Source organism: Bidens hawaiensis, unplaced genomic scaffold (genome assembly GCF_021521415.1).
Source record: "Bidens hawaiensis isolate Kalapana, Puna unplaced genomic scaffold, B.hawaiensis_p1.1 tig00021378_1, whole genome shotgun sequence".
NCBI lineage: Eukaryota > Viridiplantae > Streptophyta > Magnoliopsida > Asterales > Asteraceae > Bidens > Bidens hawaiensis.
Window position 1 is genome coordinate 64,503 of NW_027493320.1, and position 17,869 is coordinate 82,371.

The following is a 17,869-nucleotide window of genomic DNA, read 5'->3' on the forward strand; positions in this document are numbered from 1 at the left end:
AACCCGCGAACCCATTCTGACTAGTCGGGTTACATGATCCTAAACGTGCTTAAGAGTTAGGATTGATGTTTTTAACACAAATAAATATACGTATCATTAACGAGAAGCAACTAACACCGGGTTAAAACCTTTTGTTTAACTAAAAGTAAAAGTACAGTTTGCCTTTGGCTTTATTCACTTCCTTTGGCTTTATAAAAAGTAAAAGAATACAAATGCTTTGATTGTTTCTCACAAAGTTTACTGACAGGCTGTTGTCTATACTTATTATTAACTTATAATAACAAAAGTGATCATATCATGATCATATCATGTTTTTAAACAAACAAAAATAAACATGCATGAACAAATATAAATGAACACAAACAAACACAAACATACATAATTGAACACAAATGAACAAATATAAAACCATTTACTTGATATGTAAACGAACATAAATACAGACATAAATAAACGTTTATGAACGAACGAAACATGTGTTCATATTAATATGTAAACGAACATGTGTTCATAAATAAACGGACATAGATAACATTTATTATTTTCTATTAATATGTAAACGAACATAAATAAACAGACATAAAGGAACATAAACGAACGTTCACGAACATAAATGAACGAACGAAACATGTGTTCATATTCGCTCGTTTAATTAAACAAACACAAATTTTTAGTTCATGTTCGTTCGTTTATTAAATAAACGAGCTTCCCGCCAAACTGTTCACGAATAGTTCACCAAATGCTCCGTTCGTTTACAGGCCTAACCATAACTAGTTTGGAATGAACCAGTTGAACTAAACCGAACCACCGGTTTGTAATCATTAATCAGTTGAGAACCTCTCCATTGAAAGTGGATAAACCGAACCAAAACGGTCAAACGCATGAACTGCTTTGGAACCAAACCAATTTTTTTCCACTTGGAAACCGGTTTGGAAACGAAACCGATTGGGAAAAAACCGGTTTTGACTTTAGTTGACCCAAACCGAAACATTTTTCAGGGAAAAAGAACACTGTTTGTACACCTCTATTCGGGGTATAACGCGGTCACATGTGCTTCCTATTTGTTGAGTCAGATCCGGCATAACGAACGGGTTTGACAGGCTAGATTAATTAAAGATTGCAAGACTAACAAGTTATATGAAAATGAAGACTTATTAAACTGTGTTGGCTGGCTATATGGCAACTAGACATGATAATTAGGCTAAAAGATTTAACCAAAAATGAAACACCAAATGTATTCAAAAATGCATAAAACCCTCAAATTATTTTGTGAGATACAAGTTTCTATTATTGTACATATATACTTTTTTACAATCAAATTTAGCACACTATGTCTTAAGATATTAAGACATATGCAGTGGTCCACCATGATCTAAATGCTTATCCAAAGATAAAAAACAGCTTTAGTTTTAAGAGTTAGCACATACCTTCAAGTAAGGTACTTGATCCAATATCAACTTTAAGATATTCTCCATCTTTTCATGTACTATATATTGTCTGCATATCGCGTAATCAGAAAACCACACCAAACTTACCTTCTTTCTTTCTTTACCCTTTTGGTTTGAGCCCAAACGGACAAGACAGCAGCCCGAATATGCAGCAACAAGTGGTTAAGAAGGAACGACGAATGTTCAGTTCGTCTGATGACAATGCAATAATGAAACAGGTTGTTGGGACCCACTCACCCGATGGTCGTGAGGTTCTCTTGGAACCCATTCTTAATGTCATTGAAGAAACGCTGCAGCGGGCCGTTCCTGCAAGTATTGATGGTGTCATTAATGTATGTGCATTTCTATACTTATGTTTACATAAAAGGTGGCAGTTTTGACCCATTTGATTTTAAATGGGTCGGTTTGGGCTGTGGTTTATCCTAACGGGCTGAACTAATCACACAGGTCAAAAGTTGTCCAAATTGTTATAGTAATAATAAACATTTTGTGATGTTTGGGTAATGTTTTTATTTCTAACGGGTTTATTGTTATTGTCAAAATAATTATATACGTTTTGTAATCATATTTAACACAATACGCATTAATCAACTTAATAAAACTATCGGTTTTGACGCGTTACTCAAACTAGCAACTCTAATATTTTAGATGCTTAACTTGTCATTTTAGGGCACACATAGCGCGCCTATTGATGCATTGGCCGGAGAAGAGAAGCCCGTTTTCGCAAGCTTTGAAGATGTTGATGGGATACCAGACGGATTGGCTAGTGTGATCCATAAAATCGCGTGTGAGGTTAGTATGTACATTTTGACCCGTTTACTAAAAATGAAACTTTGGACATAATTTTTTAAATTTTTTTATGTACAACCTGATACGGTACAAGACGTAAAGCATGAATGCATAAAGTACAACCTGCAAAGCATTATTAATACTTTTAACCGCATGCAGTTTTCTTGCAAATGCTCGGGTGGATCAGATGCTCATGCATCAGCACTAGCCATTCTCAACATGCTTTCAAACTACACATGGGAAGCTAAATTCGTAATCTCGTTAGGCGCGTTCGCAGTCAATTTTGGAGAATTTTGGCTTGTGGCTCAACTATTTGCCACCAATCCACTTGCTAAATCGGTTGCATTGCTCAAACAACTGCCAAACATCATAGAACATTATAAGTCACTCAAACCTAGATTTGACGCGATTAATATTCTCATTAAGGCTATGTTGGATGTCACCAAATGTATCATTGCATTCAAGAATCTACCTTATCAGTATCTCCAAGATGACACGCCACCAAAGTCAACGGCGTTGACTCATATTCCCACTGCGATTTATTGGTCCATCAAGAGTATGGTGGCTTGTGCATCTCAACTAACAAGCCTTTTAGGCATGAATTATGAGTAAGTGTTTATTTTTATTTTATTATGTCGAAAATCGAAATCATAAGATATAATGTCTAATATCCTACATGTTGCAGGTATATCACGGCTACCTCAGAAGCATGGGAGCTTTCGAGTTTGGCTCATAAGGTTCATAATATTCATGAACACCTTAAAGGACTACTACTTCTTTGCATGCAAAATATAGGTAGGAATTTAATAAAATAATATTACACGTTTAATGTTTAATGTTTATGATTTGATGATATGCTCGAAAGAAAGAAAAAATAATATTCATACTAATGTTACTGCAGAGGAGAAACAACATGATGAATATTATCTCATGCTTGTACGAATCTTTGATGTGTCTCACATAGACAACTTGAAGATTCTCAAGGCTTTGTTTTGTGCCAAAGACGACATTCATCCGCTTCTTGATGGATCCACAAAAACACGGGTTAGATTTTGCCATTTTGGATCCCTTTTATATTTATAATTCTTTAATACACTTTCATTAATAAATCAAATGATTAAAACAGGTTAACGTGGACGTGTTAAGGAGAAAGACAGTGTTGTTGCTAATATCAGACCTCGACATCTCTCACGAAGAGATACTAGTCCTCACTCAAATCTACAAAAACTCAAGAACCCAACCGGATCTTAACTATGAAGTCGTGTGGGTCCCCGTTGTGGACAATTTGACAGCATGGAATGATTTAAGTCAACACAAGCTTGAGCAGCTTCAATCGATGATGACGTGGCATATGCTGCATCACCCATCAATGCTAGAACCAGCAGTTATTAAGTACATTAAGCAAGTATGGCACTTTGAAAAGAAGCCGATATTAGTACCACTGGATCCGCAAGGCAAAGTGACATCAGCAAACGCGCTTCATATGGTTTGGATTTGGGGAAATGTTGCTTACCCTTTTACTAGCATGAAAGAGGATGCATTATGGAAGGAAGAATCTTGGACACTCGAGTTTTTGGTAGACAACATTGATCGATATATTTTACGTTGGGTAAGTAACTTCTCTTACTTAGTAGCATTTTGATAAGTTTAGTTATGAACTTATAACTTAATAGTTATACTAGACATGTAAACGAACCGAACGTCCAATGAACAGTTCGTCAACCGTTCAACGGAAGTTCGTTTATGTTAACAAATGGACGAACATGAACACTTGTCTAGTTCGTTCATTTATGTTCACGAACATTCGTTTATTCAACTACGTTTATGTTCGTTAATATATAATTTAAATATTTTTGGCCCAATACAATTTAGTTTAGTTTAATAACTTTTAAGGACCAACACATTGTTTTTCACATTACTTTTAACTGGTTTTTAGCTCAGTTATGTTCATTCATCTACGTCCAGTTATGTTCGTTCGTGAATCGCTCATTTACACTGTTAACAAACACAAGCGAAGACGAACATGTTCATTAACTTAATGAATGAACATGAACAAGAAATCCCTGTTCGTTTAGTTCTTCATGTTTGATCGTTGGTTTGGTTAAACTTAAAGGGACGGTTTGTTTACAAGCCTAATACTAATTAGATATTCTCAATATGTTTAACATTGCTAGATTGCTGAAGACAAATACATATGCTTGTATGGAGGAGATGATCTAGAATGGATCCGAAAATTCACAAAGATTGCAACGGATCTCGCTAGAGCCACAGGCATCCCATTAGAGATGGTTTATGTGGGAAAAAGTGGAACCAAAGAAAGAATAAGAAAAATAAGCACAACAATCAGTGAAGAGAAGCTAAGCCACACATGGCCCGACCCAACATCCGTGTGGTACTTCTGGACCCGACTCGAAAGCATGTTGCACTCAAAGATTCATCAAGGTAAAAGTGTCGAAAACGACCCGATTATGAAAGAAGTTATGACCATGATGAGCTTTGATGGGGGTGATAAAGGGTGGGCATTGATTTGTAAGGGATCAAGTGACATGGCAAGAGCAAATGCTGACTTGGCGTATTCGAGTTTAGCCGAGTATGGTAACTGGGAAGGAGATGCACAGGAGAACGGGTTTGTCCCGGCTTTGAACGCTTACTTGGCGCAAAATCAAACACCTCATCATTGTACTCGGCTTATTCTTCCCGGGGTTAGTGGCGAAATTCCTGATGTGGTGGTGTGTTCGGAATGTGGTCAGACTATGGAGAAGTTCTTTATGTTTCGTTGTTGTACCGATTAACTGGAATGATCGCTTGATTGTTTCGTTTCGGTTGAGTTTGAATTTATGTTTTGTTACTTGTTTTGGTATCAGCACCAGTATGTGATACTGGTTCTTTGTTTTTAAATAACTAACAGTGTGTTATTGCTATTATTATTATTATTATTATTATTATTATTATTTCTACTTGCATTGTACAAGAATGAAAACTTGTATTCTTGTATTCAGTTTAAAGAAACATACATTCTAATATTTACAAATAAAAGATGCAACGGCAGGTTATCCGAAAATGGTAATCAAATTCTTTCATTCACAAATTGTAGGAGAAACCAATATTGCAGTTATGGCAATGGTACCTTAGGAATCTAAACTAGCTTCGATCTTGTATCCGCCTTCGGCTTCTGCAATAGCAGCAGGTCATTTAACTGCTTGTGCATTGACAAAATAATACCTGCATAAATATACTTTTATAAAGTTTTGCTTAACTAAATTTCACAGGAAACAAGCATTCAAGGTCACACCTTCTTGTATACTAATAAGTGGCTACAATACAATATACATGGATCTTCAAAATTATATATACATACAAATTTTTTCAAAATTTTATATATAGTTTTTCAAACTTATTAATCCGATTGGATTAATAACTAGTCAAATACTTCAAAGATTTTGACAGATTTGACCAAAATTTGACCGGTTTTGAACGATTTGAATCAGTGTTGACCCATAGTTATTCAATTTTGGAATTACATTTGAATCTTGACTAATTTAGAAATTTTGGTACTAATTAATAATATTAAAGGATATAAAATAACTTTTGTTTATTTTATTTTAAGATTAGTATTATTTTTCGTATGCATAATATATTTTTTATTTAAGTGCATTTTTTTCCTAGCGCATTTGATAACTATGCTTTGACCAACTACCGATTTGTTGGTACAATTAGGTGAAATCAAATCGATAACACACCAACTAGCGATTAATCGACCAATAGCAATTCCTACAACACTTCGTAGCATTTGAATTTGCTACACTAACAGTACATTAAAATAGCAAATTACAGATTTGAAGACACACTTAAAATAGACAAGGTACACATTTCATTTCATACACAAATAATTGTAATCGCAAATGTTCTGGGTAACTGAAATTAAGATCGTTAAATAATTATTTCACCGAGTGATCAAAATATAAAATATCAACGATATTAATGATTAATATTGTTATATTAAACCCTGACTATGAATAAACAACGAGGTGGTGACGCAGTTGGCTTGCACGTAGGTCTCATAGCAATATAGAGTTATCCTGAGGTCGAGAGTTCGAGCCTCTCTCACCCCATCAACCTTTTTCTTTTTATCCAAAAAAAAAAATTACGAAAATATTATGTATCATGTGTTTTATTGATGATCCTCGCAAGTATCGGTTATTTTTGTTTAATGTTATTTCTTGACGACCTTTGGTAAAAAAAGGTATTAATTTTTAACTTATTATATTCCAATTCCTAAATATACAAATATATTTATAGCCATATATAAGTGTTTATTAGACCTTGACAATAAAACAAAACAGAAAAACTAAAACGTAAAAGGACAAATTTGATTTAGTTATTATTGTCTACATAAGTTACTAAGTTAGATTATTTTAGTTAAGGTGTTGATTTCATTCGGACAATTAACATAAAATATAAAAATCTATTTGATTTTTTCCAATAAAAGAGCAGTCTGCTTCTAAACTCTAATTATCACCAAATATAAGAAAAAGAATAAAACGAATTTTTTTTATTTAACATAAATTAAATTCATTTGAATATAAGTATTGTTTTGGACAAGACATTTAAAACTCTCTTCCCATAATCCTTTCAAAACAAGAAGGTAAAGAGATTGACTTCCCTTGGTCTAAAAAACCGAGGAAGTTAGCCTCGTAGATGGATTCGCTTGTGATTCACAAGAACAAGAGGTATATGATCGATGCAACTATGGCGACTTTATGGTGGATGCTTTGAAGGATTTGAAATGAGATTCAATCAATAGATAAGAACTATTTTGTCATGCTTAACATTTCAAAAACATACAAAGATAAAGGAGAAATATATGTGTGATTGTTAGAGATTGAATATGTTTATTTCAACTAAAGTTTTCGTAGAGTGGCAAGCCAATGTTGTACCTTGGAAGAACATAGCATAAAATCAAAAGGTAAAAATAAAAAAAGAACAATAAAATTAAAAGTAGCTCGCATTAAGGAGCAAACTAAATTAGATAACTAAAAACAAAACATCTAAAAGATACGGCTAATAACTTTGACATAATTTTGAGCCAAAGTTAAGCATTTGGATCAGCAACGGGAGCCTTTTCTACAAACTAGTGCGCCTGCACTGGCTGTGATACTGGAAACGTCCGATGAGGGCCTAGCTTCAACGCTTGAAGCCTTCACATAACTAGATCTAGCACCGACACCCGACTCTACAAAAAATGCACCATTCAACATCAAGTCGCCTTCCGAACTCCAATCCCATTTTCTCCATTCACTCTCCGGTGCACCCTCATGTTTAGTCACCTACATAGTACCACATTTTTAAATAATATATTTTATATTACACTAGCGCGAAATTGTTTTTTAAAAAAAGTCTGATTACCTGTTTGGTAAATCTGTTATCAGATGCAAAGAACCGATTCCCTTGGCTTTTGATGGTCGGGTTAGCACTTCCTCCGATCGCATACATCCCCCATTCGGTGTAGTCGTTGTTCACCACATGAAAGTAACCGTGCCGGCATCTACAATATAGTTACATCAAATGTTACTTAAAATTTAACAAATATTTTTCTAACAGAAACATATCTCATTATCCTCTTTACAAATAAACAAGTGTTTGCTATCCAAAAAGGGGTTGCGGCGCAGCTTGTTGCCCGCTTACCTGCCACTTCATTGTAAATCGTTTGGATGTTTCTATGAAATATCATAAAATATTGATAAAAAAAAGTGTTTAAAAAATAAAAAAATCTTAAAAAGTTTTAAATTATTCAAATGAAAGTAAACAATACCACAAAAAAGGAAAAAAATCTTTAAAACTTTTAAAATATTCATATGAAAGTAAACATTGAATCAAAAATAACAACAATAACATTTATTTTTAATAACTAAATAAATATAATACTACCTTGGCATTCTTTGGACTAGCCCTTCACCAAAGTGATTAAAAGCAATAGTGACTTGCATATTCTTGTCTTGCTCATGCGAATCATTATGGCCTAAAAGTATCGCTTTGTCATGTTTGGTCATATAATTGTTCGATAACGTAATCGCGGTGGACCCCATGATGACGTCGATCAAGCCGTCAGCACAATTCGACAACGTGCAATGATCGACCCACACATGACTTCCACCAAACACCGACACACCATCACCATCACACATTGTCCTATACCCGTAGTGCTACGGGCTGCTCCTAACCATAGCATTACCCGCAGGCTTACAATCATGAATATTAATACCATGAATAATAATATTCGTAACATATTGTATCGTAATGCACGGTCCACCAGCTATATGCACACTCGCGCCACGACCATCAATCGTCTTATAACTATTCATGATTAGCTCTTCTTTAAGCTTAATCACCATGTCACGCTCGAAAATAATCCAGAGCGGCTCATCTTGAATGACACCATACCGTAAGGTCCCTTGTTTAGGGTTTACAGCATCGTCATCACTAGAATCAGTGACCACGTAAATATCCCCGTGTTTGCCACCAACGGCATCTTTTCCAAAGCCAATGGCACAGTCTGCAGACGTTGACGGTTTTTATCCCAGTCAGGATCACACCGCCAACAGTCATCAATTGGGTTTCCTGTCTCGCAAGACACGGAACCCAAGTTGCGTCTGGATTCATTTAAACTCCTACACAAAAACAAAGGTGAAATTAGTTTTGAATATTATAATATAATATGTGTATAAACTATAAAATATAAAATATAAATAGTTGGTAGTGGTGAATATACCTTTGTACTTCTAGTACTATGTTGTGAGGATCTTGTGTGACGGCGGATACGAGGATGGGGGAGATGAGAGAGAGTACAAGGAGAGAACAAAACAGTGGGGACATGTTTGTGTTTGTGTTTGTGTTTGTGTTTGTGTTGTTAATATGTTTTGAGTGTTTTGATTAACATTTACAAAGGTATATATATAGAGAAGAAAAAGTGCAAAGTAATGCCGTGATTAACTAAAATAGTTGTGGTTTAATTTGGTGGTTATTTTCTGTCATATTCTAACACACAATGTTTGAATATATATATACAGCATGTATGTATATGTTTACATAAATATATAACGTACGTGTACATAATTTGTAGAGGGAAATAATGAAGTTAAAAATGGAAAAGAATTCTAAAAGGAGTAGGAAGATATATTAAATTATTTGTTATAATTTTTGAGATTTATCAACTTATATAGAAATAGGTTTTGTCGAGTTTTAATCCTTATAGCTTAGAGGTGCGCATAAATCGGTTCAAACCTTTAACTGGCTTAGGTTAAAATCGAATCGATTTAGTTAACCCATTTTGTCCTGCCAGTACCGGCTACTACCTTATTTTCTCTACCGGCTACTAATTTTTATTTTTATTTTTATTAAAAACAGATGAAATCTTTGATTGATTAATAAAGAAATCAAACGAACCTTTTTCTGATATTATATCAATCAATGATTTTAAGAATTTTGTTAAGGATATACATAACTTTTTAGCTAAATTAATGACAGTTACAGTTAAGAATATATTTATATAAAGAGAATATACGAAACTGTTTTTTTTTTTCAATCAGTGTATCAATTTATACAATTGATACTTAAGTTTAATTATTAAACATTACTAGGGAGAGCTACGGTGCAAAGAAAAAAGGAGTCCTGAAACTAAAGGCAATGAATCCTAGTGGTGCACTGAAAGCTGAAAAAAATGGTACATTGATGAATGATGAATAATGATTTTAGTTAGAGCAAGAAATTATGGTTTTTTGATATTTATATAATGTTGTTGTATATAAAAATGATTTAATTAAATAGTTGTTGTATTGTTTCGTCTATGGAAAAAAGGTGAGTTCAAACCTTTAATAAGTTTCTCTAAACAAAACACATACCCAACACGGCAATACACTATGCATCTAACTCGAACAAGAGTGTGTTTAACGTATATATGTATCGATCTTTGCTACCAGAATCTGAACTCTGAAGTGTTTTAAAAATTAAAAGTCCTCGGGATTTATTTTGTACGTTTTAGCAGTTTAATAATTTTGAAATAATCGACCATTTGTATATTCATATTAAAACTAGTTTTTATTACGGGGGTTGTTTTATGTTATTTGTTCTAATATTTATTTATTTTTTGAATTTATATTTTTTTTATTGTATGAAAGTTAATAATATACTTATAGTTTGATGATAAATTGTTTCACAAATAAATGAGATGTTATAACTCGGTTTAAAAGCTATATGGTTTTGATGAGACCCTAACACCCATTTATTTTTTTACTATAAAATTGGTTTTTTAATTATAAATAATATTTATGAAAGTTAATAATATACTTATGGTTTGATGAGACCTAAGACCCGTTTATTTTTTTAAATAAAATAATATATATATATATATATATATATATATATATATATCTTTTTTAGAATAAATAAGATATTAATTTTTATTATATCCAATTTTATAGGATTTTTACATCAATAATTTGGTGAGAATAATTTTGAATTTAATTAGATGTTATAACCCGTTTAAAGAATATCTGGGTTTGGTAAGACCAATACCCATGAATTCGGGTCAAATGCATGAGAAGCCTCCATTTAAAAATCAAGCAAATCTGGTGACTCAAAAAAAAAGGGGAACGACCACATCGCGACACATAAGATTTTTATGTATTCGTTTATATATATTATTATATAGATTGGATTAGTTAGGTATGTTTAAACGGTTTAAATTAGAATGGTAAATTTTAACATAACGGATGCTTAAAAATACAAAGGCTTTAAAGAGTGGGGTTTCAAATTCATACAGCATTAACATCCATTTCATATCTTCAAAATTAAATTATTTTGTTCAAATGCACCACATCTTCATTAACCAATTATATACATCAATTATTTTGTTCATACTTCACTATCACTAATTTATATGAGAGATATGAGGGATGACTCTGTCTTGACAGGGTTCGAGCCCTGATCTCACCCGGTTTTACCGGCTCCTCGTTGTCATGCCGTTTGACGGGCATAGGGGTCGGGTTTTATCCGGGGAATCCCTCAATAGATGAACCGCTAGAGGCTCTGTCCGTCCGGACTAGTAGCCGGCTCGGGCTACCTTTAGCCAATGGGGGCCGCATACCAAGTACACGATGTTACTTAATTGGTTGTTTCAAAATTATATACACTAATCAGTAGTAGAAAACCGAACTTTTGACGCGGTTGGGTTTCTTTTTTTGACGCAGTGCTATTCCAAAACTGCGTCTAAAAATGTCTTTCTCAATAAAATTGTTAATCATGTGCCAACAAACTGTGTTTGAAAAATAATAAAATAAGTATTTATGAGTAAGACAGTGATAAAAATAGATGAGATGTGGTGAGATTTTGAAAAATAAAAATTTTATTTAAATTATAAAATAAATTTGATTTTGGGGGTCAAGTTAAATAACAAAGGGTAACAAAAATGAGAAGTGTAAGAAGCCATAAATAATTGACATGTGTCAAGTGGGGACAAAGAGTATGAAGGTAATTGTACACATTTTCTCTCCCCAAATGCAAGGCACATGTTAATACCCCTATCATTTTAGAACATCTATAACTTTTTCGTAACTTTTTATAAAAAAAATTCATCATAATAAAAAAAAGTTTTTTATATTTAATATGAGTATGATTTTTGTTATATAAAATTTAAAACAAAAATTATGTCATTGTGTCTTTTCGCCCACCATTGTGTATTTTCGCTTATCATTGTGTCTTTTCGCACACCATTGTGTCTTTTCGCTTATCATTGTGTCTTTTTTCGTCATTGTGTCTTTCAACTCATCATTATGTTTTTTTAAATACTAATAATACCATTGTGTAATAATAATATGTAAAAGTAATGATAAAATAACAACAAATTATCTAATACATAAAACACAGTGATTAATACATGTTACACAATAACTTGAAACGTAAAACACAATGGTGAATACGTATAGCACATTGACCTAAAACGTAAGACACAATGGTGAATACGTATAACGCAATGACCTAAAATGTAAGACACAATGGTGAATATATATAACACAATTACTTGAAACGTAAAACACATTGGAAACAATATATTACACAATGACTTGAACGTAATATACAATGAATGCAATACAATTTTTCTCAAATTAAATGAATTTGTCATATGTCAATCCGAATAAAAGACAATGAGCGTATTACACAATGGCTAAAAGTTAATGAAGAACAAAACGACACAATGAAGTAATCTTTGTTTTAATTTTTGTCTTTAATATGAGTACCAATTGAAAAATATAATGATCAAAATCTATAATACAATTCATATGAAAACTCAACTAAAAGACACAATGAACAACAAAAAAACACAATTAAAAAACCCATTAATTTTTTTTATTTTTATATAACAATATGATACTCATATTAAAGATAAAAAACGCTTATTATTATGGTGATTTTTTTTTAAAAAAAATTAATGTGGTATGAAAAATTATGGACATTTTAAAATGATGGGGGAATTAACAAGTGTCTTGCATGTGGAGAGAGAAAATCAACAAAGATGGGTTATTACCTTCATCAGGGGCGGACCCACATAGTAACCAACGGTGTCCCGGGACACCAATGTTTTTTAAAAATTTCTTAGAAGCGATATAATAATTTTCTGAAGGACCCCATAAGAATTAGTATTTGGACCCCATATCAATATTACCATTCTAGTCTAATGGAAACCCCTTTCCTTTACCACACGAATGACCCGAGTTCGAGCCTTGCACTTCCCTGTTTTTTTATGTATTTTGGTTTTTTTTTATAATTTACTTTATATCAGTTTTAGTTTTGGCCCATGGGTTTTAACATATCCCAACTTCATCAGACGTACAGCTCCACCACACTGTCCACACACATCTCAACCCCACTGCTTAACCCTATCTCACGCCTCTCTCAGTTTTTCCAGCCAGCCTCCGCCCATATTCGCCAGCCTCCGCCTCACTCTAGCCACCGTTCACCCCTCTCTGGTCTTATAAGTCTTTGTTTCCTATGATTTTGTCTCATACTAAAGGTAATTTTTTGGCTAATTAATTGATTGATTTTATATATAATTATACTCATGTTGGTTATTGTATGTTGTATATTGTTGTTAGATTGTGACTTAGTTTTCTTAAAAACTTGAATTTTAGGGTTAATTATGCAAGAATTATTGAAAATAAAGTTTGAGCCCTCGTCTTCTTCAAGTAATACATCTAAGAAAATTGATTTGGAAGACCTTCCATGGGATTCCTCCGAACGGAAACCGATTTCATCTTATCATGTTAACTAAAGAGATGAAATTATATGTGCATATTTGAGTAAAGGTGCTTGTCAACCGCAAGGTCATGATTATCCAAAACGAGATATTGGTGGTAAACTAAGAAGTTTTAATCCTGAATGGTTTGCTAGCTTCAAATATTGGTTAGAGTACAGTGTAAAGGCGGATAAAGTTTTCTGCTTGATTTGTTACTTGTTCAAGGAAAATGGTCAAAAAGATGCATTTGTGACCGATGGATTTTGTGGTTGGAACAAACGAGAGAGATTGGTTGGTCATGTGGGTAAGCCGAATAGTTACCACAACAGAGCACTTAAAAATTGTGAAGACTTGCTTCGACCAAAACAATCTATAGGTTTTGCCTTTCAAAAGAAAAGTAAAAAAAATAGTGACGAGTATAGAATCCGATTAATAAAGCACCTCGGTTATTCTTGCTAAATCTTTTTTGAATGGTGCGATAGCTTTCTGTGGTCATGATGAGTCTGAAACTTCAATTTATAAAGGACATTTCTTGGAGTTTTTAAGATTATTGGGTGAATTAAACGAGTCCATTGGTAAAGTTATATTGGGAAATGCTCCAGGGAATAATCAAATGACGTCTCCAAAAATTCATAAAGACATATGTAATTGTTTTGCACAAGAAGTTTTAAAAAGGATTTTTGAAGAACTAGGTGATGATGTGTTTTCTATATTAGTTGATGAGTCTCGGGATGTCACACCCCACTTTAGGGCCTAGGCGTGTAACCAATAGTTGGTACCTGTTTTGTAAATAAATCAGAGTTGAGGGTTTTATTTCAGCGGAAGTCTTTAATAAAATATTATTACTTTGAAAACTTATTAAAAAGTCGGGTTTAAATACCCGTCCATTGTTTACAATACATTTCTTTAGAAAACATAACTCTTTGTAATATTTTGAAATAAAATATCTGAGCCATCAGATAGCATCTAATGACTATAACTCCAATCTTCTATTCCTTCTTGCTTGACTGTTCTAACCTTTCTTGTTTCCCTGTAACATGGGTGGGAAAATACGTCAGCACAAAGCTGGTGAATAACGCTGACTCTAAAATCTCTTTTCAATACCTTTGTGAAACCAATAATAATACCTTTGTGACTACTCATTAGGCACCCAACTACATTAGGATCAAATTACCCTAAGTACCATGTACAATTAATTATATACACAATATCATTTCTCTGAACAGTCTCGTAGACCTTCAGAGGCAAGTTGATGATATGCATGGCCTCGGGAAAATGCCGAGTCACCATGTATGTTTGGATTCATACACATGTATACTCTTAATCAGAGTGTCCGTTTCTTATTATTGTATACAAAGTTTTTAAGGATTCGTAAATCCTATGCAAACATTCAGACTCATTATAAAAGGTTGGGGCGTATTCACCTTTTCTGTTTATAATCAGTTTCTGATACTGATTCCTGTTTTTTGTTCCCTTCTCCTTGTTTCGTTACCACGGACCTATAGTACGATAATAACCTTTGTATAAATAACTAGATCAACGATCTAGCTTTAGACCTTTAGTCTATTTAGTATAGCTTTTAACCTTGATAAAATCATTTGTTTCTTTAAAACATTTGGACCTTTAGTCCTTGCTTTATTTACCAATTATATGCTACGTTTCTTTTTCAAGAAGAACCGTCTATACTGAGTTTCTTCTTCAAGAAGAAACATTAATTTCATAATTATAATCTCTTGTATTATATTTCTTAGTCATAAAGAAATACTATTTTGACTATAACCTTTGCTCAAGAAAAGTTATATTATTCTTAATCGTAATAAAGGTTTGGCTATAACTTCGACTATGGTCTAAGCCGTTTATCATAAAATAATAACTTAGGCAGAACCACTTACACACGGGTATTCGGAGTTAGATATTCCTAATTTTATACGGGTAGCACTTCTACTCTATGCATGTTAATCGAGGCGTCCTTGATTCACCTTTTCTTGGCACGCAAATCGAGGCAACGTTCGGGTGTCGTCGGGTCGTGCACGTACTTCAAGACGGAATGTCAGGTTACTTTTGGGGGGCACGCACTTCGAGGAAAACACCGGGTATTTGGCACGGATTACGAGGTAATATTTGTCGGGTCGGTGGCACGTAAAACAGTGTTCGGCACGCAAACCGAAGTAGAGAGAGAAAGTTGTTTTAAAGAGAGAGTGGAGGTGTGCATACAAATGAGCCGATCACCCCCCTATTTATAGAAAATTTTGGATCCCATCGCGATACGTGATGGGCTCCTTTCTTCCTTCGTCGCGTATATTTCTGAGATCTTGCCACGTTGCCTGCCACGTGTCGCCACGTGGTCTGACACGTTCTGCCACGTGTCACCAGAGTGTGACACGTGTTGATGCGTCATCACGGCCCATCACGATACGCGATGGCCGTCTCCTTGGACTCATCGCGTAGCGCGATGGGTCCCTGAATATTATTTTTCACTTTTAGCCCCTCGTCTTTGATAGCTTGCCATTTCTAGGCTAATTCTCGTTGTCTAAAAATACTAAGGCGGCTCTCAATGCGGCTCGCGGCGATGCGAGCGTGCGCCATCAAAGTGCCACATTGCGCCCAACGCCCTTCGCCGTCGTCCTCGCCCGAGCCCAAGCGCGTGCGCGTCGTAGCACCCTCCGCTAGGACCATTTGGTGCATGATATTCATAAAAGAATATTACTATGGAAATTCTATCTCTTATAAAGAGCTTCCATTTTTTTACCACTTTCCATGTGGGATGGATTCCATCTTTTTTATTTATACCTTAGTGGAATGCTTCCACTTTCTTACATCTTCCAATGTGGTATGAAGTTTTCTCTTTACTTATTTCCTCCATGTAAGAATACTTAGTTTTAGGAAATATTTTTGTTTCCTTATTTTTCTTATATTTCCTTATTTAATATTTTCTCATTACTTATCTTGAGATTAGTTTTGATCCCTCAACTTTCCTAAGTTGTCAAATTTGGATCGAAATTTTGGGGGATGTTACATCCTCCCCATCTTGGAATAAATCTCGTCCTCGAGATTCGTTGGTTTAAGAGTGAATGGTTCTTACTTTTCTATAGTTGATTAGATTCTATCTAATCGGGTTCTTATTGTTGCAATCTATATGTAGAACGACTAAGGTTTTTATTTTGTTGCTAACTTACATCCTCGAATGATATAACAAGTCCATAATTCAGAATATCATTAGTAAATATAAATTGCTAAACACATTGATCAGTTGTGTTTAAACCATTTATCTTACCGTTATGTATTCTAAACATTTACTGATGTTAACTACATTGTTGTTTTTGATTCAATCTGTTGAATCTATTCTACTAAGTTGTTGTTTAGATTCAGTCTATCGAATCCATTCTATCCTTGATCTTGATCAATGACGTTCTCTATATTCTAACAGTACTCTTTGTACTTTAATCTCATTTGCTATACTTAGCAATTGTATTCTCTTGAATATCTTCAAGCTCTTTTTCTTTGACTTTTTGATCAACCTTACTAGGTAGGTAATAATATTCCATCAGTTATATTGCTTATATGTCTTGTGGTCAATAACGAACTTCTTTCGTTAATATACTGACCTTGCATATTTAGATATTTTCTAACGTTTGGTATATCATCCTCCTAGATGATAACTTTTCTCAACGTTTTCTTGTTCTAAGTTTCGCATGAACTTTTCAATAATTGAACTTCTTGATGGTTCTTTAGAGGTAACGAATATAAGCAATCTTGTGTATTAACACGATCTATATGCTAATATTTCATTTATAACTTAGGGATTTAAATACCCTTATTTGATTACAAAACTTCTCGTTTGAGTTACAATTAATATACAAAAGTTAGCTAATCTATCTTGACATTTTCTTTGATATGATCTTGTCATTCATTAATCTTGATAAGCTTTTCTTTTCGGGCATTCAGTCTTAAAGTGACCCGTTTCTCCACATGTAAAATATACTCCTAGCTTTTTACGACATTCTTCTATTGTGTGTCCTGCTCTCTTGCAGTATGCACAGTTATTCGTATTTTCTAGTCGAAACTTTCCAGTATGTTTCTTTCCACAAGTCTTACAGGCTGACTTGGGAGTACTTTCTTCTTTTCCTATCTTTTCGGAATCTTTAGCTTTCTTGGTTTCTTGGTTTTCCTTCTTTTCTTCTTCTTGATTCCTTATCATACTGTTGATTAAGTATCCAGCTAATTCCATAGCCGAATCAACTGTTTCTGGCATATGGGATCGTACCATGTCTCTTATTTCTCTTGGTAACCCATATATATAACGAGTTACTTTATTATATTCCGTAGTTACTAAATGTGGAACCAA

At 33.8% G+C, this 17,869-nt stretch overlaps 1 protein-coding gene and 1 pseudogene across 2 annotated transcripts; one reads left to right on the forward strand and one right to left on the reverse strand.

Moving 5' to 3' along the window:
- The first annotated feature begins 1,446 nt into the window (after positions 1–1,446).
- Positions 1,447–5,141, forward strand: LOC143563408 (protein SIEVE ELEMENT OCCLUSION B-like). The gene is made up of 7 exons (XM_077050953.1): positions 1,447–1,780; positions 2,118–2,240; positions 2,397–2,845; positions 2,923–3,032; positions 3,139–3,281; positions 3,364–3,846; positions 4,412–5,141. The coding sequence occupies exons 1-7, from the start codon at positions 1,595–1,597 to the stop codon at positions 5,027–5,029; spliced, it is 2,112 nt and encodes a 703-aa protein (XP_076907068.1). The 5' UTR covers positions 1,447–1,594; the 3' UTR covers positions 5,030–5,141.
- Positions 5,142–7,260: 2,119 nt separating this feature from the next.
- On the reverse strand, positions 7,261–9,157 carry LOC143563385 (putative pectate lyase 18; annotated as a pseudogene). The gene is made up of 4 exons (XR_013140658.1): positions 9,007–9,157; positions 8,166–8,905; positions 7,644–7,782; positions 7,261–7,564 (listed from the first exon to the last, which is right to left on the reverse strand). The product of XR_013140658.1 is annotated as a putative pectate lyase 18 (transcript).
- Positions 9,158–17,869: the final 8,712 nt, after the last annotated feature.

Excerpts from the sequence above, each read along its gene's own strand:
- LOC143563408 (XM_077050953.1), top strand. The coding sequence starts at position 1,595 with ATGCAGCAACAAGTGGTTAAGAAGGAACGACGAATGTTCAGTTCGTCT. Across the intron at positions 2,241-2,396 it reads TCCATAAAATCGCGTGTGAG|TTTTCTTGCAAATGCTCGGG; the intron begins GTTAGTATGTAC and ends AACCGCATGCAG. Across the intron at positions 3,282-3,363 it reads ATGGATCCACAAAAACACGG|GTTAACGTGGACGTGTTAAG; the intron begins GTTAGATTTTGC and ends TGATTAAAACAG.